Source organism: Carcharhinus amblyrhynchos, chromosome 14, assembly GCF_965287045.1.
Source record: "Carcharhinus amblyrhynchos chromosome 14, sCarAmb.v2.hapA, whole genome shotgun sequence".
Lineage (NCBI taxonomy): Eukaryota > Metazoa > Chordata > Chondrichthyes > Carcharhiniformes > Carcharhinidae > Carcharhinus > Carcharhinus amblyrhynchos.
Window position 1 is genome coordinate 69,542,692 of NC_137337.1, and position 27,245 is coordinate 69,569,936.

General features: G+C 41.0%; 1 protein-coding gene across 3 annotated transcripts in view; it reads left to right on the forward strand.

The window, feature by feature from the left end:
* The first annotated feature begins 3,826 nt into the window (after positions 1-3,826).
* Positions 3,827-27,245, forward strand: part of LOC145352764 (polypeptide N-acetylgalactosaminyltransferase 11-like) — a 33,226-nt gene continuing 9,807 nt past the window's right edge. Inside the window, exons 1-9 of one of the 3 annotated variants that reach the window (XM_080203054.1) lie at positions 3,827-3,949; positions 6,663-6,968; positions 8,222-8,345; positions 8,787-8,953; positions 10,554-10,679; positions 11,850-12,099; positions 12,318-12,435; positions 12,721-12,873; positions 16,339-16,563. In XM_080203054.1, the coding sequence (XP_080059180.1) occupies positions 6,701-6,968; positions 8,222-8,345; positions 8,787-8,953; positions 10,554-10,679; positions 11,850-12,099; positions 12,318-12,435; positions 12,721-12,873; positions 16,339-16,563 (1,431 nt within the window). In that variant the 5' untranslated portion in view covers positions 3,827-3,949; positions 6,663-6,700. The other 2 variants (XM_080203055.1, XM_080203056.1) reach the window with 2 other exon arrangements.

Consider the following 27,245-nt stretch of genomic DNA (forward strand, 5'->3'; position numbering starts at 1 on the left):
CTCCATCCCCATATCATGCCGGTCTTCATGGACAGCACCGTGCTGCTGGACCCATGGATGCCAAGTCTTGGGTTGTTAGTTCTGTCTGAAATCCCATTTCGCACAGTTGTAGTGCCACACAACATGATGGAGGGTATCCTCAATGTGAGCACAGGACTTTGTCTCTACAGGTGGTCGCTCTTAATGCATCTATCCATGACAGTGTAGGGTAGCGTGGTGGCACTGTGGTTAGAATTGCTGCCTTACAGTGCCAAGGATCTGGGTTCAATTCCTGCCTCAGGTCACTATGTGAGGAGTTTGCATGTTCTCCCTGTGTCTGCATGAGTTTCCTCCAGGTGCTCTGGTTTCCTCCCACAGTCCAAAGATGTGCAGGTTTGGTGGATTGGCCACACTAAATTGCCCCTTCAGTTCAGGGGTTTAGTAGGGTAAATATGTGGGATTGCGGCGATAGAGTCTGGGTGGGATTGTTGTCAGTGCAGGCTTGATGGGCCGAATGGCCTCCTTCTGCACTTTAGATGTTTTATGACCCTCCAGTGTTATCAAGTTGTATCAGTCCTGTGCCTGGGGTTGGGGAGTCTGAGGCCCTCTTTACCCCCTGGTTCCACACACCAGTGTCTACCTGGGCAGCATTGCTCTGTGGAACTCATATTTACTCTTTTAATCCCTTGACACTAAGGGGAAATTTAGCAAGGCCAATCCACCTAACATGCACATCTTTGGAGCGTGGGGGGAGACCGGAGCACCTGGAGAAAATCCATGCAAAAACAGGGAGGATTTGCAAACTCCACACAGACAGTGATCTGAGGTCAGAATTGAACCCAGATCCCTGGCACTGTGAGGCAGCAATGCTAACCCCTGTGCCACCGTGCTGGCCAATTTGCCTCACCATTGTGATTAAGAGGACTTCAGCCCTCAAGTCATGGAAGATATGAACATCTGCATGAAAAGGATGGCTTACCCTCACCAGCAACAAGCTTGTGATCAATAAATTATTTGCCCCACATCAACATCCTTGTGCCACCTTGCTAGGTTGGTCCCACACCACCATCACTCCCCTACCCTGCCCACCAACATCCCAAGAGACCTTTCAATCCTGTGGCATGCTAGTGGAGATTTACATCGGTGTTGAACCCAACTGCTAATAAGTCATGCGCACAGGGGGAAATCTCTCCACAGGTTGGGGTAATACCTAACACAGTGGAAGATGCTTATCGTTGTCAATCATTGTCATATCGTTGTCAAAGGAGGTCAATCATATCAGTTCCAGGAGATTACTGCAGGAAGTGCTCAGGGTAGTGCCTTAGGCACAGCCATCTGCAGTTGCTTCATTAATACTTCCATCCATCATAAGGTCAGAGGTGGGGATTTTTGATGATGATTGTACCATGTTCAGCACCATTCGTCACTCCTCAGATACTGAAGCAGTCTGCCTGTATGCTGCAAGACCTAGACGTCATTCAGGCTTAGGCTGTTAAGTGGCAAGTAAATTTGCACCACAAAACTGCCAGGCAATGGCCATCTCCAGCCAGAGAGAACATAACCATTTCCCCTTGACATTGAATCACCATCAGTGAATCCCCCATAATTGACATCCTGGGGGTTACTATTCACACAAACCAGCCTCCCACACATTGACTCTGTCTACACTTCCTGCTGCCTTGGGAAAACAAGGATCCCATGTACATAGTCTTTTCCACCTTCTTCCGTTGGAGAAAAAGATACAAAAGTCCAAGGTCACGTACCAATTGACTCAAGAACAGCTTCTTCCCTGCTGCCATCAGACTTTTGAATGTGTGTCATTAGTGTATCTTTTAAGAAGTGATTTTTTCGAAATCATTTCTAATTCAGTGTGTTTTTCTAGTTGTTGCCAGGCTGACTGGATGAGTTATTTTATTGCAACTTAAGTGGTTTAAATGGGATTGTTTGTCTTTACTCTGGGATTAGTTTCACTATCCTGCATTGTTAGGAGGACATTATGTATTTTTGGACAGATTTTTGTTTCAGTTTGGAGTTGCCCATTTGAGTTTTAGTTTTAGAAGGGACAGCAAGCTAAAAAGTGTTTTCCCTCTCTCCCTGTTGTCTTGAAAATTCTGCTGGTTAGCTGAAAACAAGATCTTGTTTATTTATTTATTCACACAGCTGGAGGGTGAAAATCTGCTGTTGTTTGGGGGCAAGACCAGAGTTTCTCTGATGCTTTGGGAAACTACCTTGTCTTTAAACTTTTCGGAGTAAATCCAGAGAACTGCAAACTTCAACCAAAGGATTCAATTTCCATTATCATGTGAACAGTAGGCTTTGCTGTATCAAACCTGTTCAAAGGGTCTTGTTTATGGCAAGGGTTTTGGTTTGATTGGAACACAATAGATAAGGGTTATACATTATAGTGGTTGTTTTGTTTCTTATTTGTAATTGATAAAGTTCTTGCTAATTTCCTTACTAGATACGTTGACTATATTCTTAAATAAACTTTGTTTGATTAAAGCTCCCTAATGGGCCATTTGAATCATACCTGAAGTGAAGCCTTCCATGCTTATTCCTAGCCAAGTTCAAGATGAAAATCTTATGATCCAGGTGGACTATATAAAACACTTAGGAGTTTCTAACCTGAACCATAAGAAACGGACCTACCATTTATTAAGCTGATCTTTCTCTACACCTTAACTGTAGAATCATAGAATCCTTACAGCGCAGATGGAGGCCATTCAACCCCTCGAGTCTGCATCAATCACAATCCCACCCAGGCCTCATCCCCACAACTGCACACATTTATCCCACTAATTCCTCTAACCTACACATCCCAGGACATTAAGGGGTGATTTAGCATGGCCAATGTACCTAACCCACATATCTTTGGACTATGGGAGGAAACTGGAGCACCCAGCGGAAACCCATGCAGACATGGGGAGAATGTACAAACTCCACACAGACAGTGACCCAAGCCGGGAATCGAACCCAGGTCCCTGGAGTTGTTAAGGCAGCACTGCTAACCACTATGCCACCTGAATGACAACTATGGAAAAATCACTGCTGACATGCCAAAACTCTGTGGGCAACTGACGCTCTTTCACCAGCTGAGAACAAATTCTGGACTCGGGACATCCTTTCCTGCAGTATATCAGGTAGACAACGTTGGGCGAGTTGCAAGTGTTTGTCCAGCCAGGACAACCTGTTGGACTTTAACCTGGTGTTGTGTTTACCCCACTCCAACGCTGGTATCTCCACATAATCCTATCTAACCCACTGATTCTTCCAATCTTTCTATCCCTTGAAATTTTGAATCAGCATAAATGACTGATTTCTGTGATTGCAACATTAATAAGTCTCACAGCACCAGGTTAACGTCCAGCAGGTTTATTTGGTAGCAAACGCCAACCTAACCTAGTGTTGTGAGACTTCTTACTGTGTTTACCCCAGTCCAACGCCGGCATCTCCACATCATTGCAGCATTATTCCAGAGTCCCAGATCAGTCACTAAAAGGGGCCAAGAGACTGTCCATCACCCAGCGTTAGCCCCGCCCCGACGAACTGTCAATCATCGGCATGCGCCCCGCCCCTAAACGATAGTCACTCACCGGGCATGCGCTTCGCCCCCAGTGATGTTAATCGCCCAGCTTTGGCCCCGCCCCACTCAACAACCATTCACCGCGCATGCGCTCCATCCCATTAGCTCCGCCCCGCTCTACAATCATTCACAGGGCATGCGCTCCATCCGGTTAGTTCCGCCCCACTCAACAATCATTCACCGGGCATGCGCTCCATCCCATTAGCTCCGCCCCACTCAACAATCACTCACCGTGCATGCGCCCCGACCCGAGTGACTTGTCAATCACCGAGCCCGCCCAGAATGCACTGGTTTATTGACAGCTGCCTCCCTCGCGCGAAGGTTGGCACAGGAGCGGGAGAAAAGAAAATCGCGAACGGATTATTGATCCGGTCCCCGTTCACCGAGGTGAGCCGGGGGAAGGGGGAGCTTCGAATGGAGCTCGGCTTTTGAAGCTGCTAGAAGTCACTCTCCTCTGGGTTGGTGCGGGTCCCTGGCGTCGCGCGGGCAGGCGGCGCGAGCGGATGTCGTTGCGGCGTGTTGTGGGGGGAGCTCTGCGTCTGCGCAGTGCCGCATTCCCCCCCCCCCCAGCCCCCACTCAGTATAAAAGGCGGAGCGGGGCCGGCCGGGGAGGTAGTGGATGGTGGGCGATTGGTGTCAGTTAATTCGCTGCTGGTGTTCCTCACGGCCATCCCGGGCTGAGCGCATGTAGGCACATCTGTCAGCTATGTGTGTTCAATATTGCACCTTCTCACTTCATCCCACGTCCCTCCCCTCGGGCTTTCCACCTTCAGCTTACCCCCTTCCCTTTGACTGATGCTGAGCACGGTGGTGTCTCTTGCCAGACACTCCTCTATTTGTTTCCCATTGTCAATTTCTGCAAGTTATTCAGAAATGGGTTTTCTCCTCCTCTTTCACGCCTCCCACTTTCTCCCTCCGCTCCGCTGGGAATGGGCTTTGAAGTGCTGTGATCAGTTAGACCTACATGATTAATTGACTTGATTTATTATTGTCACACACATAGTAACAAGTATTGTTTGTGGTGTGTTACGCAGACAAGACGTACTGTTCATAGAGTACATGGGGGAAGAGGGAAAGGAGGGTGTTGAAGATAAAGCTTGTGCTGATGTTGACTTTTTGATTTAAAACTAACTTAGTGCATTATTTAAAGCTAATTGGAAAAATTGAATTTTGAATCCTGCATGATTATTCTCTTATGGTCCACTTCTAACGAAATAGATGTTTGGAATTGAGGAAATGATGCAGTTTTGAGAATGATGAGTAGAAATTTGGTGAGTGAATAGTCATTTGAGGTATTTACTCCATTATGACCTTTCTGTAATTTATTGAGGCAATTCTTGCCTTGTATTTCCAGACTTTGTTTGTAGGCTAGTGAGGTTATGGAGGAATACTACTTTTTAAACTGTTAACTAGAAACCAGTTAACATTTTGGGGCAGTGTAGTGGTTAGAACTGTTACCTCAAGAGTACTGGGTTCTCAGGTTCAATTCCTGACTTAAGTCACTGTGTGGAGTTTGCATATTCTCTCTGTGTAGGTTTCCTGTAGGTGCTCCAGTTCCCTCCACTGCTGCTTCACAGTGTCAGGGACCTGGATTTGGTTCCTGGCTTGGGTCACTGTGTGGAGTTTGCACATTCTCCTTGTGTCTGCATGGGTTTCCTCTGGGTGCTCCAGTTTCCTCCCACAGGCCAAAGATGTGTGGGTTAGATTGATTGATTGGCAATGCTAAAATGGCCTCTTAGTGTACTGAGATGTGCAGGTTAAAGGGATTAGTGGGTAAACATGTAGGGAAGGGGGAAGGGTAGGGCCTGGGTGGGATTGTGGTTGGTACTGACTTGATGGGACAAATGGCCTTTCTGCATTGTATGGTTTTGTATGATTCTATTCCATGATTTAATTCAGTAATGGATTTTTTTTTGTCAATCCCAGTCAAAAATGTGTGGGTTGGATAGATTGGCCGTGCAAAATTGCCCCATAATGTCAGGGGGATTAGCTAGGGTAAATGTATGGGGGTATTGCTGAGGTGGGGTTGTGGTTGGTGCAGACTTGATGGGTTAAGTAGCCTCCTTCTGCACTGTAGGAGTCTATTCTGAGATATATATCTGTTTAACTTTGGCTGGATGTTCTACAGTATGAACTCAGTGAAATGCTATGATGTGGAGATGCCAGTATTGGACTGGGCGGGCACAGAAAGACGTCTCTCAGCATCAGATTAAAGTCCAACAACTTTATTTGGGTCATAAAGTTATCTTGTGGTTGTCTTTACCTATATAGGCCATGTTTTGAAACTACTTCTCCATTCCCCTCATGAAGTTTTGAAAAGTTGTGATTCCAGATAAACCTGTTGGATTCCAACCTGGTGTTGTGAGACTTCTTACTCTTGAAATGCTGTTGTGGTGTTAAAACACAGCAAGATCTATTTAATAGCACAGAGAAATGATTAGGTAATTAGCGCTTGAAATGTTAATTGAAGGATTTTTTGTTGTTCAAAACACTAGGATTTTTTTTTTTTGTTGAAGTATAATTATGCCCATTTAAAATGTTAAGTTGTATGTTCATGTTACATGTAAGTATGGATTTTTTATGGGTTACCAACAGTTGGGTTTTCTGGCTGAAGGTTTGTTTTAGAAATTTTGCAGTGTTGAATTGCTTTTATCTTGTGCAAGTAATAAGCTAATAAAATGAGTTATTTCAATTTCCTGAGACGTATCCATGTGGCATTTTCTATTATACAATAATATTTGGCATTCTTCTGAAAGGGAAGAAGCCATTTGGACCATTGTGCCCATACTAGTTCTTTTGGAGCTATCCAAACACTTATTATTTTGCTCCCTTCCCTATAGTCCTGCAACTCTACTCTTGCCAAAACATCTACATTTTGAGCATCTATTGCACCGAGCTTTCTTAGGTCAAGGGATAACAATTCTACTTCTCTAGTCTCTTTGCTTAGTCAACAAAAATAAACACCTCTGCCAGTAGCTTTTTACATTGGTGATTTTGGATATATTGCTGTAGCTTCCAGTTACTTTATGCCTATTTATCAGTGAATGTGACAGTTGCTGACTATTCCATTGAATGAAATAGTTTTTTGTTGTCTTTTCAGAGTAACGAGAATGAGTCTCTAACAATGCTTGGAATATCATGGGTAGCATCAGATTCCACTATTTCTGCTATGGATGCCTGTTTTCTTCACTGATTTGGACATTTCTCCTTTTCATCTATTTCAATTTAAATTGGGAAAAATATACTTTCAGTAATGTGCCCTTCCAGGGGAATCCAGGACTTGTGCAGAAGTTCCAGCCTCCAATGACACGCAATTCCAAATGGGTTCCTGACTTTCAAAAAAATGCTCAGTTTATGAAACCCATTCAAAAAGACTTGAAGAAACTTGAATTGTCTCCTGAACTTGGTGAGTGGCCGTTTTTTGCATGTAAAAAACGTTTTTTACATTCTTTGAATGTAATGGTTGCAAAAATGTTAACCCAAAAACATTTGGTAACCTGTGATCTTGTGTAGCAGCCAAAAAGCTTTGCTAGATTTTATCATGAACAATCCTAATTTCTTCAATCTAATTCGGGGTGGCACAATAGCACAGTGGTTAGCACTGCTGCTTCACAGTGCCAGGGACCTGGATTTGGTTCCTGGCTTGGGTCACTCTGGAGTTTGCACATTCTCCTTGTGTCTGCATGGGTTTCCTCCAGGTGCTCCAGTTTCCTCCCACAGGCAAAAGATGTGTGGGTTAGATTGATTGGCAATGCTAAAATTGCCTCTTAGTGTACTGAGATGCATATGTTACAGGATTAGCAGGTAAACTTGTAGGGACTGGGTGGGATTGTGGTCGGTACTGAATTGATGGGCCAAATGGCCTCTTTCTGCACTGTATGGTTTTGAATGATTCTATTCTATGACTTAATTCAGTAATGGACTTTTTTTTGTCAATCCCAATTTTAAGTGTAAGCTAGTATTGTTTGTATCAAAAGCTTGGACATTTAATACAAAGTAAGGAGAATTGTGTGAATAGATCCACTTTTATGGCTTGAAGTATTTTTCATTGACAGCCACTGTGATGGAGGAGAGCGATTGGACATCACAGAGCAACTAACTTTGACGTTGCATAAAGTTTATTCATTAGCATCACTTACATTAACACTGCAGTGAAATTACTGTGAAAATATTGTGCTCTCTACACTCCAGCGTCTGTTCGGGTACACAGAATTTAGCATGGCCAGCGCACCTAACCAGCCCATCTTTGAAATGTGGGAGGAAACTGGAGCACATGGAGGAAACCCATACAGACACAGGAAGAACAGACTCTGCACAGACAGTGACCCAAGCTGAGAATCAAACCCAGGTCCCTAGCATTGAGGCAGCAGTGCTAACCACTGTGCCACCATGTATCAGAGGCTGATACTTTTGGTGTGTAAATTAGTAGTCTAATGTGCAGCCAGAGTATTGCTGGCAAGTAAATTATGATGGTCAGATATATGCTTTTAAAGTTGAATGTTGTCCTAGAATTAAGCTTTATAATTGCCATTGTAATTTAAGGCTTGAAGCGATTTTTTTTTTAAAATCACAGAAGATTTATATCTGATATGAAATGCAATGTGACATTTCCTCTGTGGGATTTTAGCAACACTAGTAAATTCAAATCTTTCTTTTCAGGAAGGATTTTCAATGAAGCTGACCAGGAGGTTCGGGATATGGGATACCAGAAACATGCTTTCAACGTGCTCATCAGTAATCGCTTGGGTTACCATCGGGATATTCCTGATACTAGAGACCCAAAGCAAGTTCTGCATTATTTAAAAATAAAATGCTGAAATAACCTCTGCATTGAGTTGTCTCCTGCACAAGAGGGTATTTTAAAAAAGAACTTTAATGAAGAAATACTATTCAAACAATCAGAACATTCTGTGGAGGGGGGGGGGGGGAAGTCACCTTGCCCTATGATTGTACTTGTTTGCTAACATTGTCATTCTAGTGATGATTAGAGAGTAGGGCACCTGCTCTAAATTGTTGCTATTATCATTGATTCAAAAAAATCTTGAAGTGATTGTGGGGATTGGGAGATTTTGCTGAATGACAGTTGTAAAGTCTCTTGGATTCCTGTTTAATTTGATACTTCATGGATACAGAAATATCCAGAGGCTTCTATGTTGATGAATGTTAACATTTTTTATAACACTGGGGGGAAAAATGTGGCTTGATGAGCTTTGTTTCCTCATAGGTGTAAAGAGAAGAGTTATCCTGTCAACTTGCCATCCGCTAGCATTATTATCTGCTTTTATAATGAAGCATTATCAGCATTGCTTCGGACAGTTCACAGCATCTTGGATCGCACTCCTGCAAACCTATTGCATGAAATTATTCTAGTGGATGACAGGAGTGATTTTGGTGAGTAAATGTACATTTTTTTTCCTGCTCCATCTTTTGCCCATATTCCCTTTCTGCAAAGAACTGACATTTTTTATTTTGTCCTCACAATAATCAGTACTATCAAAATGTCAAAATAAATGATAAAAGCCAGTGTGAAATGTTTGAAAAAGGAGTAGGCCATTTTAGCTCTTCCAATCTGCTTCACATTTAATAAGTTATGACTATTCTAACAGTAACCTCAAATCTGCGTCACATCTGTTCTTGAGTACCTACCATCCCCTTGCTGACTATGCACTCCTGCCTTTAAAATATTCAAAGATTTTGCTTCTGTGCATTTTCAGGAGGAAAGTTCTCAACCCTCAATGTCACTTATTAAATGGAAGGTCACTTATTATTAAACCCCTAGTTCTGGATTCTCCTACAAGAGGAAACATCCTCTTTATAATTACCCTGTTAAGACTCCTTGATCTTGTATTTGAATCTGGTTGCCTTTTACTCTCCCTAATCTGATTTGTTTTCTGTCAGTTTGTAAGTGGCTTGGGTAATAGTGCAAAGAGCACTGACCTCGATTCCCAGTTCCTTATACTGACAATGCCGAACATCTGTCTTACCCGTATAATGGTACCCACATGGACCACGATTGGATCTCCTGTACCACCACTGCTAGTTCTCCTCCAGCCCCAAGTATGTTAGCATTGCTGCCTCAGTGCCAGGAACCTAGCTTTGATTCCAAGCTTGGGTCACTGTCTGTGCAGGTGTGCATATTTTCCCCACTGTTCGTGGGTTTCTTCCCTCAGTCCAAAAGATGTGCTGCTTGGCCATACTAAATTCTCCCTCAGTGTACCTGCACGGGTGCAGGGTATGGCAACTAGGGGATTTTCACAGTATCTTCTTTGCAGTGTTAATGTATACCTATTTGTGACATAAATATGATGCCCCAAACCCTGACACTGAGTAAGCAATGTTGCCACCTGAACTTCTGTTTGCTGCAGAGAGTAGCATCAGCCATTCTAAAAAAGCCCTTGCTCTTTGAACAGTAGCAAAAGCTAAGGATCCTTTGCTCTGGATCCCCATAACTGCCTCACTTGCAGTCACTCTCCTATCCCTGACCACCTAATAGGTGTGACTACTTTCTGGAATAGTGTCCTGGTAACTTTCCACCTCTGTGCCACTATCTGTAGCTTGGCCTCTAGCTCAATTTCTGACCCAAAGTTCCTGCAGCCACACATTTTAATGCAGATGTTTGTCATGGATCGCACTGGTATCAGAGTTCCCACATCCTGCATTTGCAACACATCTCCTGACCTTCCATCTTCAATATATGCTTATTTAACAATTACCAGTTAATTTATGATTAATAAAGCCTACATCTCCCAATAGGTTTTGGCACTTCCAGTAAACCTTGCTGATAAAACAATACACTACTTGCAGCACTCCTAAAACCTAATTTTGAATAATCAGTCACTGACTTGCCTGGAAATCAAATACTGGAGGCTGAAAGTAGGAGAAAAGGTACTTCCTCCACACGCTTCACCAAATTCCCTACTCAGTGCGCTTTTACTTGAACTTAGATGATTTTAACCCCTTCCAAAACTGATGTTTTGTTTTCCACTTTCAGTTGAGTTGAAAGATGAGCTAGAAAAGTACATTGACAACAACCAACTTAAAAAAGTGAAACTAATAAGGAATGTAATGCGAGAAGGTTTAATACGTGGCAGAATGGTTGGATCATCTCATGCAACAGGTACCAGCCTCAGCTCCATCTTAGTCTGGACTAAGTCATATTGTGTGTGGTGTTTTGTGATCAAACTAGAGGTGGAAGAGGGATGTGAAGCTTTGTAAAACTTGCGAATAATCCATTTTCTTGGTTTGGGTGGTTTTAATACATTGATCATGTTACTCAGATGACTTTCTGTTTAGAACTCGTGCATGTCTTTCAGCTTTTTACTTTGGTTAGTATTGTACCATAATCTCCAATTTAAAAGTAGGTTATACAATCCAAAAGTTTTGGATCTTCTACCACACTAGTTTCACCAACTGCATAACACTAAGATTGTTTGTTTAGAGATTTAGATGAAGGATCTTGAATCTTACTGTCCAAGTAAGAAGCAATTATATGCTCATTTTAAGCTAACTCAGTCTATAATAAAGCCCTTCCTTAACCTACAATTATTCATTACAGAAACTAACCGTTTCTTAAATAAGATTAGTATCCTGGAATCAACAGATGTGGGTTAGGTTCATTAGCCATGCTAAATTTGCTCCCTAGTGTTAGGGGAATTGGCAGGGTAAATATGTGGGGTTATAGGAATAGGGCCTGGGTAAGATTGTTGCTGCAGTCCTGATGGGTTGGATGACCTCCTGCACTATGATTCAACCATCCTTCCTGGCAATCCATCTTCCAAGATGCAAAAAAAGTAATCTAGTTTGCCCAAAAATAGATATTCCCTAGTGAATTCTTATGGCACCTCAGCTTGCAGTCAGTTCCCATCTGTTCCCACTACACATCAGAAGCTATGAAACCAGATGCTGTACTTAATCATTGTTCAGCACTATTACAAGATTATAAACAATGATGGTTGCAATGATGCCCACTTGTGCTCAAGTCTGGAAGTTGCAGTGTGCCTGAATGGACTTCATAGGAGCTCATACTGATGGTTCCCTTGGCACCTGCCAGTTGAACGTGGGTTGATTCTCTAGCACTTGGATTTGTTTGGATCAGAAAGACCTTCCCCAGCTTCACATCAAAGCAAAGCATCCAGCAGTTTATTCAATGAGCCATGATTTTCTTTCGCATGTAGTATTGGACACCAATCACCGATTTGTGGGAATAACTTTCCACACACCATTCCTAGATTTACCATAGTTTAAACCTGCTCTACTGTCTTTGATGCAAACATTTGTTATTTTCCAGGTGATGTGCTGGTGTTCATTGATAGTCACTGTGAAGTAAATGAGATGTGGCTGCAGCCTCTCCTGACTCCAATTAAAGAGGATCACAACACTGTAGTCTGCCCACTAATTGATATCATCAATGCTGACACACTAATCTACAGCTCTTCTCCGATCGTGAAGGGAGGGTTTAATTGGGGCCTGCACTTCAAGTGGGATCCTGTGCCTGTCTCACTGCTGAATGGACCAGAAGGAGCAACTGAACCATTCAAGTACTAATTGTTTTTTGTTTTGGGGAGAGCGTCTAAAGAAATGGGAAGCTGTAATAATGAGTACATTTGATAATCAAACGATAACTACAAAATTACCTCTTGCTTATTGCTGATGGGTCTCAAACTGGAAAAGACTTTGCGTTGATTTCAAAATTTGGATCATTGCAATTTAGTGTCAATGTGATTAGACTGAATGTTCTTTGTATTCTCTCATTTAGATCACCTACAATGGCAGGAGGATTGTTTGCAATGAATCGGGATTACTTCAATAAACTTGGGCAATATGACAGTGGCATGGATATTTGGGGAGGAGAAAATCTGGAAATTTCCTTCAGGGTAATTTTCTTCTCTGCCCTAAAACATATCTAAGTTTTTTTTTTGTTTCATAGTAACATAGATTCTTAAATGTTGTGACATGGAGTTTGCCTTTTTGTTGGTCAGATCAGTAAACACCTGTGCCTTAATCATACACTTTGTTTAATTTTCATAAGTTAATGTTTGAATTGATATTCAAAGATTACTTTATCTGGTAATAAGTTGCTTTAGAAAATATATAATTTCAAATGTATGGTATACAAACCTATCCCGTCTATGCAACTTTTTATTATTGTTTGGGGTCAGATTTGGATGTGCGGTGGGCAGCTGAAAATAGTTCCATGTTCCCGTGTTGGGCATATATTCCGGAAATGGCGGCCGTATGGCTCACCAGGAGGAATGGATACCATGGCGTACAACTCTCTGCGTCTTTCCCATGTATGGATGGATGAATATAAGGTATGCATTTACAAGGGGATATTTTATTGATTCACAGATACAGGACCGTAAACTGGTGCAATGTATGAGTTCATTAATGGCAAGCACTTGCATCTTTAACACATTTGAGGAATCTTTTTTCTAAACCAGTAATTGTAAGGAGTTTAGCTACCATCCCAAGAAGGGTGGTTCAAAGATCAGGTGAAAAGATGAGTTGTTGTATGTTTATTTGTTTAAAGTAGGAAGAAGAGGTTCCAGTGTAAAATTCTAGAACAGGAATGTGTTCCAGTGGTAGGGAGTCTGAAGAGAAAACATAGGACTGAAGGAGATTGCCATAGAAGGTTAAAATCCAAGAACAAGGGTTTTCAATTTAATGTATATGACGACAGACTTGGTGCAAGATAAATGTTTGGCAGCATTCTGGACAAGAGAGATTGAATTTGACTGTGGGCAGAGGCTAAAGTTGGAGACGCAGCATGGAGAGCTGGAAACAATTGTGATGCTTTCACTATATGGCAGATAGGCTGACTGGCTCCTGAAGTAGAACTGTCATCAGCATTCATGTGTAAGCTAATTGTTCCTGTGGAAGCATCACTAACTTGAATAGTCCAATGTTAGATTCAGTGAGTCTCCAGATAATGGCTTAATGGAGTGTAGGCACTGTCAAGTTAACTTATCTTGTCTCTCGTCCACCCTAAAGCTCAGTACCTTTAACAGTAGGAATCACATGGACCCCACATCCAGGTAGAAATGTCAAATGACTGTCCTTACAATCCCAACATTCTTTTTATCTTGGAAGGAAGTGGACAGTTTAAAACAGAATTGTTTACAACCTGACATTCTCAACACTTTGACTTTGCAGATGCTCGGTCTAGCCACTGTTGTACAAAGGCTGCTGCTGTTTTGTTTGCAAGCACCTTGCACCACCTTCCCTGTAAAACAATCTGGGCCCCTAATAATCTCTAACAATCACATCACTCAGGCTTGCATCAGGCAGATTTCAGAACCAGTCACTTTGACACCCTTTTCACCTTAAATCAAAGAGGCAGTCCCAAAACAATAATCCTGATAATTGTATTTTGCACATCATGAATGGGGTAGTATTGCAGAATTATCCTTTGAGTCAATTATACTGGGCTAAGAATTGCTCCCATTATCAGTGTTAAATAATATTTTCACCTCAGCCTAACTGTTTAACATCTGGCTTTATTTGCACTGATAAAGGAAATATTTTAGCAAGGTGTCAGCAGTCAAAAGACCACCCAAGATGGTATGGATGGATAATATCAATGTGGGACTGGAATGGCGAATGCAAATCAGTGGCGAAAGTGAAGGTAGATGAAAAACAGCAGTAAAATATTTGATCAGCATGATGTATTAACTTTCCCAAGATAAGTCTGCAAACAGACCATGAAACGCCCAATCTCTATTCAGTAAGCCTTGTGCAGCTGGGAACTAAAGATTACAGGGGAAAACCTGTGGTTTGCTCAAATTTCTGGTACTTGAGGCCATAATGAGTTAAGATGCTTTTACAAAATACTTTGATTTTACTATTGTCAGGTTGTCTCTTTTTTTTTTGCTGAGACCTGAAACAACAATCATTTTTGTGTAGAGTAGCACTTTTTTTAAAGCTTTCCTATCTGATCTACTGGACAACTGTATACATAATATCAAAACAACTATTAGATTTCAAATTAGCAGTACCTTCAATCATCTGGTAACTTTTACCCTTTTTTAAGTTATCTACATTTTTAAAGGATAAATAAATGTTCTGTTTGACAGAGGCTGATCTACTTCCATCACATTACCTATTCATGATGTTTGGACAAGATTTAATGATCCTATAAGATGAGAAACTCTACAGAAAGTATCTGCTCCCAGGCTGTTTCTTGCCAGCAGTACTAATGTTTAACCAAGCAGCCACATGTGACTGAGCAATGCTCAGTGTACAAGGTATCTCTTGCTTGCATTTAGAATAATGGGACAAATTGGTAGAATACCTGTTCCTTTTTAAAACCTGCATCCATGATCTGAGCCACCAATGGCTATTGGTTTAATTCACCACATCACCAAAACTAGTAAATGAGCTCACACACTAATTGGAAACTTTAAGAATGTGTTGATGGAATAATATTTGCATGTTAGTAGAACTTGAATAGCAATTTTCAAATTGGATAATATAGTCACTACATGCATTTTTGTGGCTGTAACATTTTCTTTTGCACTCTTATCTTCCAGTTCTTTATCAAATATGTCTCTGCTTTCACATAACTCCTTCACTTGACGACAGACTCAGGTCAGCCTGACCTGACACATACTTAGCAAATGTATATTTCTAGCAGGAATCATTGTATAGAGATTTAAAAGTGGGAGCTTTTGGCTTCTGCATTACCAATTGATAGTGGATGACTTGTTCCAGCCTTATTGATGATTTACAAGCTGGGACCAAACCTGACTACAACCCAGTGCAGAAAATTGGGGCTGTGAATTTTTTCATATTCCAGCTCGCTTTCCATTTAGGTTGGTTATTAGAGCTGGAATTCATGCTTTGGCTTCAGCTAAGGTCTTCTACTGAAGAGTACTAGTGCAAAATACAAGATTTCTGCTTGAAATGTTTGCCGTTATGGCCCAGCTTTTCTTTAAAGAGACAGCTTCTCAACTGGAATTCCTATAGTTGTAATGTTTCCTTGGCCTGTGAATGTGACGTGTTGGAATTTTTGCATTACTGTTAGCTTTCCTGCATGAGCTAAAACATATTACAGGGATATATTGCACAATTTGTGAGCAACTGATTTGACTATTACATAGAAAATGTGAATAATTTGTAGTAAAACCTCATAGCATTTGATGGTGTTAGACGAACTAGAGCCTTTAGAATTGAAAGAAACCACAGGATTTGTATTCCTGACTTTATTTTAGAAAAGTAAAAAAACCTGAAGCTGAGACTCAAGATTTACCTTGAGTCATAAACAGAACAATACAGCACAAGAACAGACCCTTCAGCCCACCAAGCCTGCATTTTTGTTGTCTTTATCCCTTTGTTCACTCTATCTGCTCATGTGTCCATCAAGATGCTTCTTGAACATTGTTAACATGCCTGCTTCCACCACCTCCACTCAGTGTTCCAGGCATCTACCACCCTCTGAAAAGCTTTACTTGCACATTTCCCCTGAACTTATTTCTTCTAACCTTAAACCTGTGTCCTGTTTGTAGTTGACCTTTCCACTCTGGGGGGTGGGGTGCAAAAACCTGACTATGCATCCTATCTACGCACCTCATAATTTTGTAGACCTGTATCCACTTGCCCCCTCAGCCTCCATCTTTCCAGTAAAAACAATTTTGTTTTGCTTCTCTGCAAATTCTAATTTCAAGCTGTGTAGGTATTGTTGGTGGAGCTTGAAGTGTTTGAATGGAGTCTGTCTGGATATGAGCACCTAATCTGGGTTAATAAACTTTAAAGTTTTTTTTTCTCCAATTGAATTTCAGGAACAATATTTATCTTTAAGACCTGATCTGAGGAAACAGAGTTATGGTGACATTACTGAGCGTTTGAACCTGAGAAAAAAGCTGAACTGCACATCTTTCAAGTGGTATCTGGATAATGTCTACCCAGAGATGAATGTTAATGGACCAAATGAAAAAACTAAAATACAACAACCCCTCTTTATTAACAAAAGTCCCAAACGATCTAAAATACTGCAGCGAGGAAGGGTAAGATTCATGACACCTGCATTAAGTTATGAATAATATTTTTACTACTTTTCTGCTCTTTCCTACCCTTATACAGTACAGTGCTTTTCTACAGAATGCAATTTTCCTGTGGAAAGGGGAGGAGAGCTCCAGGATATTCAATCTTGTTTGGGCTTGCCTGCTTAACCTGTGGAAAATGAAATACAGAAGTTAACAGACTCTAAATGTCTTCATGAAACACTAACGTCAAAGTTTTTCCCCCAAGTTGCTGCTCAGGATTTAAAATGCATAAAAGGTTTGCACAAAGGGATACATGAGTAGTAAATGATCTTTTTTCTTTGTGTAGTTTTCTCCTGCTTGTCCATAATTCAATTTGATGTTTCACTCTCCTGAGTGAAGGCTTGCAATTTTATTTAAAAATTGGTACTGTCAGTGAAAACCATTTAAATAGTGTTAGCTACAAAAATATGCTCCTTTTCTTCAATGCATCTTTTTATATGAAAGAAACAGCCATGCACTTTGTGGGGAAAATCTTGCTTCTATCAAAGGAATATATTGGATTATGAAATCTACTTGGAAGAATTGCACAAATGAAACCTAATTAAAATTTTAATGACAGAATCAACTGAAAGGGTTACAATTATTGAGTCAACTCTGGAGCTTTGCGATTTCCATCTGAGAATAAATCTGTTTAAATGGGAAGTCTTTTTGAGGAATTCATTCATTTTTGAGGACCCATTTGCCTTTCCCAGCTCTTTCTAGTTTCTTTGCAAATCTAAAACTTTTAAACCTACTCCATTCAGGTTTGAGAGCCTATAACAGAACTTAACTCCCCTCAGGAGGTATTTTACTTCCAAGTTGCTAATTACGAAGTTCCTTGAAGAGAGAAACTAATGCTGCAATCTTTTTATATTGAATCATTTTTTTTCCTCATTTTTCAAAGTGGTGTTAAGTTCTGGTTATGTTTCAGGCTAGTTTGGTAGTGCTCACTGTGCTACTCATTTTCCTGGTTTGGTTGCATGTAACATTGTTCTGAAGAGTTGTTCAGCCCTTCTAGCTTATTTCCTCTTGCCTCTACACCTTAGCAGGGATTAGCATGTTCGAACTATTGCCCAAAGTTGGGGGTGGGAGGATAAAGTTAAAAATAAAACACCATTTTGGGCTTGTAAAATGACATTGCTTTCTTATCTGGCACTGTCCCTCCTTATCTAAAGCAAGCATTCTAACTTTCCCTTTTTAGCTTTTCAATTTGTACCATTTTAAGTAAAGCATCCAGTCAGCATGCAATCTGCAACAGTCATTTGTTGTTTGCTTTGTCTGTATACAACAGCATTTGGGACCCTGAATTTTAACTAACAACAGTAAATTTTGTCACCAGAATTGATCTTAAATAATCCTATGACTAAAAAAAATTACTGTTTTTAAACATTTCATCAATAAAGTCTCTCAGCACCAGGTTAAAGTCCAACAGGTTTATATGGTATCGCGACCAAATAAACCTGCTGGACTTTAAGCTGATGTTGTGAGACTTGCTGCCCACCCCAATCCAATGCCAGCATTTCATCATCAATATATAAAGTTGTTCAAACCGGCAAAACTGCTGGAATTGTGTCCATGACACTTGCCTTTTTTTAATTCAAGGTCAGTGTGGGTGACAGTGCTAGATGTGTTGGTGAGCCTCCTGCCGTTTAAGTCTTCTATACTGTTGGAAATACTCAGATCAAACAGAATATATGGAGAGAGGAAACAAGATCATTTTCAGGCCCATGATATTTTCAAGAAAATATTCTAACAGTTCATGGATCTAAAATGTTTAGTTCTGTCTCCCTTGCAGATAGTGCTTGACTTGTTTGAATATTTGCAGTATTTGTTTCTAGTTGTTCTATAACTGTTTTAATGCTGCTTCATGAACACCACAGATATATTTTCTGTTCATGAGATTCACTGAAAATATTGGTTTTGTAGATCTTGAGTGCATGCTGCAGATACACTGGAGAACTGGATGGATGCAAGTAATATTGGATGTGTGCCAGGGCCTAATTTCAATTGTCTATGATAAACTGTCTCTACAGTGGAGAAGTTTAAGTACATCTCTGCATTCATCAATTACTGAGTTGTCTGTACGCTCAGTCACTATGGATCAGTAAAAGTGAAACATTGGTACCAACTACATGCTAGTAGAGATCGGTTGGTTATTGCAAATGAGGTTGGTAGGTAGATGTGGATTTTGTTGTTTAACACAGGCACTCAATCTGTAGAATTGTAACTGGAAAAGGTAATGGATGAGCTATTTATTCTGATTAAAAAGTACGCTATTTTTGACAAAACCCAACCACAAGACAAGATTTAAATAATCCTTCCATATCATCTATAATTGTTTCCACTGCCATAAATCAATCTCATGGCTACTGCTAAACATTGAATGTCCAAGTGCATATGTATCATTAGCTGTGAGCTCATATGCTTTCAACTCAAACATTCATTTGAGAGTCTCTAAGCCAATATTTTTCAGTTCCTCGCAACCCACAATCACAGGCTATGTAATGAAATACAGTCTTTTCACCTTTGTACAAACATCATACAGGTATATTAAACATTAGGGTGGGGAGGTTGGTTTTGATCACTCTTTCCCAATTTATTCAGGCTATATTCCATCTCAAGGAAATTGGCGTCAGTATTTTGCAAACTCCTCATCAACATGTACACAAAATAAATGCCCAGAATCAGACAATACACTTTCCTGAGCAGCAGCTAGCCACAGAAAATTGACTGCTGTTCATTTGTGACAGATTTCTTGTTTTAACATGCACCTTTTGGAATGCATACAAGTGTAAAATGAGTTAGGCTGTGAGATAATGGTAATACTTATCAAACTCTGAGCCTTTGCAATGGGAAATTTGAGACTCAGGTCGAGTCTAACTGACCAGGCAAGCAGCAACAGTTGCAATCTAAATGAGATGTGCTGTTCTTGAGTAACTCGTATCAGCCTTTCTTCCATCACAAATCCTCACTTTGCCACTTTTGGGTTGCAAACTATATAGGTTTAATTTGACATTTTGTAGACAGTGGCTCATCTATATCTGTCTGTGGGTGTATAAAGCCCTTTACTTTTTTTAAAAAAAATTCCCCCTTTCTCCAATAGGTATTCCACCCAAATTTAAAACAGGAATGGTTGGAAATACTCATCAGGCAGCATCTGTAGAGAGAAACAGCTAATGATCTTACATTAACATTTTGACAAGTTTTTTTAAGCAAGTACAGTGGTGGAGGTATTCGACTTGCACACTCACTTAAAATTAGGTGAAGATATTTAACATGACTGCCTGCTTGTTCGTACCCATGCTGTTTTCAGTTAGTTAGAAGCTGCAATAACATACACAATCAATAGCTTGTGTATCTCCTAGAAATTAACCCTGTGAATACTGAATCTAACATAACATTCTAGCCCATGCCATTCAAAGTTTAAAATCTTAAAGTTTATTAGCGTCACAAGTAGACTTTAACAGTGCAATGAAGTTACTGTGAAAACCTCCTGGTCGTCACATTCTGGCACCTGCTTGGGTGGGGTTTGGCTCAGCCAGTGCACCTAATTGGCATGTCTTTAGGACTGTGGGAGATACTCTGCACAGACAGTGACACAAGCTGGGAATTGAACCCAGGTCCCTGGCGCTGTGAGGCAGCAATGTTAACCACTGTGCACCCCTAGACACTAGAACTGTTTTGTTTTAAAATACACTAATGGCTTGGACTTGGCCATACTGGGCACGATTTTGAAATCTGAAGATGACACAAAATTCAGTTTAGTAAACATGAAGAAAATAGCTGATGAGGACATGGGCAGGCTGGTGGAATGAAAGAACCTGGGTAACCAGAGGGCACAAATTTGAGTGTCAAAAGAAGTGACATACAGAAGCTTATTTTTACGCAAGGGGTGGTGATAAAGTAGCAGCATGTTGGCTCAGTGGTTAACACTGCTGCCTCGCAGCACTAGGGACGTGAGTTCAGTTCCGGCCTCGGGTGACTGCCTGTATGGAGTTTGCACACTCTCCCCATGCCTGTGTGGGTTTTCCTCCCAGGTGCTCCGGTTTCCTCCCACAGTCCAAAGTTGTGTGGTTTAGGTTGATTTTGGGTATGCTAAATTGTCCCTAGTGTCCCAAGACGTGTAGTTTAGGGGGGTTGGCAGGGTAAATACGTGGGGCTATGGGCTGGGTGGGATTTGATTGGCTGAGCATTGTAGAGATTCTGTTCTGGTGTGAACGAATTATATAGCTTTCAAAGGAGAATTTGTATAAATATTTGAAGGCTGGAAAAAAAAAATTGCAGGGTTATGGGGTTAGAGCCAGGAGTGGGAATGGTTGATCTTTGAAAGAACATAACTAGGAGCAGGAGTAGGCCCTCTGGTCCCTCAAACCCGCTCAACTATTCAATAAAATCATGGTTAATTTTCTCATAGACTCAGCTCCATTTACCCACCCGCTCACCATAACCCTTAATTCCTTCACTGTTCAAAAATACACCTGTCCTTGCCTTAAAAGCATTGAGGTAGCCGCAACTGCTTCACTGGGCAGGGAACTCAACAGATTCACAGTACTTTGTGTGAAGTTCCTCTTCAACGCAATTCTAAATCTGCTCCCCCTTAGTTTGAGACTATGCCTCCCATTTCTAGTTTCACACGCCAGTGGAAACCACTTCCCTGCTTCTGTCTTACCTATTCCCTTCATAATTTTATGTTTCTGTAAGATCTCCCCTCATTCTTCTGAATTCCAATGAATATAGCCTCCGTCTCTCCTCACAAGCCAACCCTCTCAACTCTGGAATCAACCTAGTGAATCTCCTCTGCGCTTCCTCCAGTGCCAGTATATCCTTTCTCAACTAAGACCTCAGATAAACACATTGGGCTAAATGGCCACCTTCTGTCCTGTATTATTCTACCGCTATAATTTTGTGTAGTAGGAACATAATACTCTTTCTAGGTGTTTGAATTGTTGAAAGAACGAGGAACCAGCTGAATATCTAGAACAGTGCTTCATTGAAAATGACTACAGGTGGGCATAGTACCAGAGGTAACATGTCAGAACTATTGCTGGGCAGAGCCCCAGGTTGAAAAGTTAGTAGTTGCTATCAGTTTCAGAATCCCAGCGGAAAGCAATGATTTACATCCATGAGGACACACGGTTCAGATATCACTTACTTAATGCTTGCAAATTAAACCTAAACCTTCAAGAGATCCTGTGAAATATGGCTGATGCACACTCTCATAGCACTTGGATCTAGATAATCCACTACCGTTTCATTACACTTTTTTCCCCTCCTTGTTCTATTGTTAACCCTTGTTCCATATCAGCTCTCTGCCAGTACACTTCGCAGTTTCTTTTGAGCCAACTTCGGTTGCATAGTCTCTTGTGGTCACTCAAAGTAGAATGCCAAAAATAAGACATATTGTGTTACTAAACATCTCCAAGACACAAGGTGAAATAAGAATTAGGAACGGGAATAGGCAATCCAGCCCCTCGAGCCTGCTCCGCCATTTAATTAGATCAGCCTTGATCATATTTTGGCCTCAACTCCACTTACCTGCCTGTTCGCTATCGCCTTTAACTCTAATTAAAAATCTGCCCCCCCTTCCTTAAATTAACACACAGTCCTGGTGTCCACCACACTCTGCGGTAGTGAAGTCCATAGACTCATCTCCTCTCTTCGCCTGTTTTAAATCTGCTACCTTTATCCTAAAACTATGACCTCTTGTTCTAGATTTCCCCACAGGTGGAAGCATCTGCTCTGTGTCAACTTTATCAATCCCCCTTTTATCATCTTGTGTACCTCAATTAGATCTGCTCTCATTCTTCTAAGCCCCAGGGAATCTAGGCCTAAACCACCCAATCTCTTCGTAAATCAAACCCCTCATCTCTGGAATCAATCTAGTGAACCTCCAATGCAGCTACAGCACTCCTAGTAAGGGGACCAAAACTATACACAATATTCTAAGTGTGGTCTCACTAATGCTTTGTACAATAGCAGCAACACTTCGCAACCTCGATAAAATATCCCTTTAGCAATGAATGCCACGATTCCAATTGCCTCCCTTATTCCTGCTATATCTGCATACTCGTTTTCTGCATGGGAACACCCAGATCCCTTTGCACTCTCTGGATAACTTCACACATATCTACATTAAATTCATCTGCCAAATTTTGCGCTATTCACTTAACCTGTCTGTATCCATTTGTATATTTCTAGTTTCATTGTTGCACCTTCTTAATTAAGACTGACATTGAGATACTATCCATCTTTCTTTGGCAATCTATGCTTGAGGATGATCTTTGAGTTTTCTCATCAGGTATTTCATTAAGTGAAATTGCAGCAACTTTTTAAAAGGAGAGATTTTTAAAATTATTTGTTCATGCCATACAGGCATCACTGGCAAGGGCTAGCAACAATTGCCCATCCCTAATTGTCCCTGAATTAAGAGTCAACTACATTGCTGAGAGTCTGGAGTCAGATGCAGGCCAGACTGGGTAAGAATGGCAGATTCCTTCCCTTAAAGAACATTAATGAACCAGATGGGTTTTTGCAACAATCGAGGACAGTTTCACGATCATCATTGAAACTAGCTTATAATTTCAGATAGCAAATGCCATGGTGGGGTTTGAGTCCTTTTCCCTGTAGTTTATTTATTTACAAGTAAGGCTTACATTTACACTTCAATGAAGTTACTGTGAAATTCCCCCAGTCGCCACAGTCTGGCGCTTGTTTGGGTCAATGCACCTAACCAGCATGTTTTTCAGAACGTGTGAGGAAACCCACGCAGACATGGGGGGAATGTGCAGATTCCACATGGACGGTGACCCAAGCCTAGTACCTGGCACTGTGACACCGTGCCGCCCATGGATACCAGAACTCTGTGTGCCTTTTACATGTACCAGTGGCTTGGACTTGGCAGTACTGGTCACAGTTTTGAAATTTTCAGATCACATAAATTTCTAAGTTTTAGTAAATATGAAGAAAATAACAGTAGGCTCCAAGAGGACATCAGCAGGCTGGTGGAATGAAAGGATCGGGTAACCAGAGGACACAAATTTAAGCTGAGTGTCAAAAGAAGTGATCTACAAGATGTTTATTTTTATGCATTGACTGGTGATGATAAGGTAGTGCGAACAGATTATGTAGCTTTCGGAAGAGAATTTGTATAAATATTTGAATGATGGAAAAAAATTGCAAGTTTATGGGGTTAGAGCCAGGGAATGGTTGATCTTTGAAAACATCAGATAAACCCATGGGGATAAATGGCCAAAGTGGTATTATATGGCCATAAATGGTATTATTCTACCACTATGATTTATGCAGAAGGGACATAATATTTCTAGGTATTGAATTATTGAAAGAAGAAGGAACCAGCTGAATATCTAGAACAGCGCTTCATTGAAAATGGCTACAGGTGGGCATAGTACCCGAGGTAACCATGTCAGAACTATTCCATTGCCGGGAAGAACCGTGGTTGAAAACTTTATAGTTGCCATCAGTTTCAGAATCCCAGAGGAAGCCAATGATTTACATCCATGAGGTCACGCAGTTTGGATTTCACCTAATTAAATGCTTGTAAATTGAACCTAAACCTTCAAGAGATCCTGTAAAATATGGCTGATGCATTCTCTCACAGCACTTGGATCTAGATAAAAGTGTAATTTTATTACACGCACTTTTTTTTCCCCTCTTGTTCTGTTGCATTTATTTAACCCTTGTTCCATACCAGATGTCTGCAAATACACTTTGCAGTTTGTCTCTTGAGCCAAATTCTGTTGCACAGTCACTTACCTTGCGGTCACTCAAAGGTAGAATGCCAAAGTAAGATACCTTATTTTACTTCGCGTCTTGGAGGTGTTTGTAACATAAGAACTAGAAGCAGGAGTAGGTAATCCAGCCCCTCAAGCCTTCTCCGCCATTTAATACGATCAAGGCTGATCTCATCTCGGTCTCAACTCCACTTACCTGCCTGTTTGCCATCGCCCTTGTAACTCTTAACTAATTGAAAATCTGCCCCATTCCTTCAATTTACACATGGTCCCGGCATCCACTATGCTCTGCAGTAGTGAATTCCACAGACTCATGACCCTTTGAGAGAAGTAATTTCTCTTCATCTTTGTTTTAAATTTGCAACCTTTTATCCTAAGACTATGATCTCTTGTTCTATATTTTCCTACCAGAGGAAGCATCTGCTCTACGTCAACTTTATCAACCCCCCTTTATCATCCTGTGCACCTCGATTAGTTCTCTCATTCTTCTAAACTCCAGGGAATCTATCTACGTATGTCAAACCCCTCATCTCTGGAATCAATCTACTGAACCACTTCCAATGCAGCTACATCCTTCCTTGAGTAAGGGGACCAAAACTCTACAGAATATTCTAAGTGTGGTCTCACTAATGCTTTGGACAGTAGCAGCAACGCATCACTACATTTATAAAACATTTCTTTAGCAATAAATGCCACGATTCCAATTGCCTCCCTTTATTCCTGCTGTATTTACTAGTTTTCTGCATGGGAACACCCAGATCCCTTTGCACCCTCTGGAGAACTTCACACACATCCACATTAAATTCATCTGCCAAATTTTGCCCCATTCAATTAACCTGGCCATGTCCATTTGTACATTTCTAGTTTTGTTATCGCAACTTACTATGCCACCTATTTTAGTAATTAAAATTGACATTAAGATATTATTCACATTTCTTTTGTAATCTATACTTGAGGTGGATTTTTGTGAGCGTCTTCTCATCAGGTATTTCATTAGTGAAATTGCAGCAACTTTAAAAAGGAGAGATTTTAAAATTATTTGTTCATGCCATACACGCATCACTGGCAAGGGCTAGCAACAATTGCCCATCCCTAATTGCCCCTGAATTAAGAGTCAACCACATTGCTGTGAGTCTGGAGTCACACGCAGGCCAGACTGGAATGGCAGATTTCCTTCCTTAATGGGTATTAGTGAACCAGATGGGTTGTTGCAACAATCGATGACAGTTCCATGAAACCAGCTTACAATTCCAGAAATGCAGATGCCATGGTGGGATTTGAATCCTTTTCCCCATAGTTAAAGGTTTAGTCATTAGTCACAAGTAAGGCTTACATTTACAGTGCAATGAAATTCCCCTAGTTAGCACAGTCCAGCACCTGTTCGGGTCAATGCACCTAACCAGCATGTTTTTCAGAATGTGGGAGGAAACCAGAGCACCCAAGGAAACCCATGCAGACACAGGGAGAACATGCAAACTCCACACAGTGACCCAAGCCAGGAATCGAACCTGGGTCCCTGGCGCTGTGAGACTGTGCCACCGTGCTGCCCCAATAACATTAACCTGAGCCTTTGGATTACTAGCACAATGATATTACCACTATGCTACCCTCTCCTGCTATAAGATGATGAATTTTGCCTGGCATTCTCATTTTCGTGTTATATTGGGAAAAAAAATAATAAAGAACAGAAATTTAAAAGAGCTTTTTCCCCCACTGGTTTTAAGCAGTCAATAGGCAAATAAGAAACTGTGCTTCATCACAAGGTTTAGAACATTCTAACTGTTTATATGATGCATCCATTTCTGGACAGACAGGTATCTGGAAACCTGATCTATCAGGGCTATAACATAAACAATCACTATAAAATGCACATGACAGCAGCACATTGATTAACACTACTACCTTGCAGCACCAGGGACCTGGGTTCAATTCCTGGCTTGGATCACTGTGCAGAAACTGCCCACTCTCCCTGTGTCTGCATGAGTTTCCTCCGGGTGCTCTGGTTTCCACTTGTAGTCTGAAAGAAAGGTTAGGTGCATTGGCCATGCTAAATTCTGTCACAGTGTACCCGAACAGGTGTGGCGACTAGGGGATTTTCACAGTAACTTCATTGCAGTTTTAACGTAAGCCTAATAAATAAGCTTAAAATTAACATGCCCTTTTCATGTTTCCTCATTAGTTGAGTAAAGCTTTTCCATTGTTGGCTTAAGGGAAATCTATACGTATTCCATGTTTTCCTCTAGGACTTTGCGGTTACTGTACCAATACTTTGGGATAATTACATAACTTAGACTTAGGTACTTGCATCACATTTTAAGAAAAATGTACACGGGTGGAATTTTCTCAGAAAAATTCTAAGTGGTGCTTCTTCAGCAAGGTAAGTTATGAGAGTTCACAGTATTCTGTGCAATACAGAGGCTGTAATCTGATTCCTGCCAGTAGTGGGGGCGGGGGGAACAGCAGAACCTATTCACACCTGGAGGCTGGCTGCAGACTACTTGGAGCAGTATTGCATATGCACCCTGATCTCCCCAAAATACTGTGTACAGGTATAATTGCAAGCCTGATTTTGCATCTCTTGTATTTTCTGCCCCGCTATGCTACTTGATTAGTGCAACAGGGCGGGAAAATCCTGCCACAGTTATCTAGAACTGTTTTCAAGCTGACCCCAAAGGAATGCCAGGCATCATTTTAGTACAGTACTTTTGGAGTGAAAACATGGGAGATACAATATCTGGATAAGTTCAAAGAATTTTTGTTACTGCTGTATAAGGTTTTATCACTTTTACGCTTCAGGTAAATATTTGTCAACGGGGCATTTTAACGTCATTCTATAGTACAGAAAGTTCCACAACCCAGAAATGACTAAGTCCCAGGCATTTTCAGCAGACTGGAGAGATTACAATGGGCAAT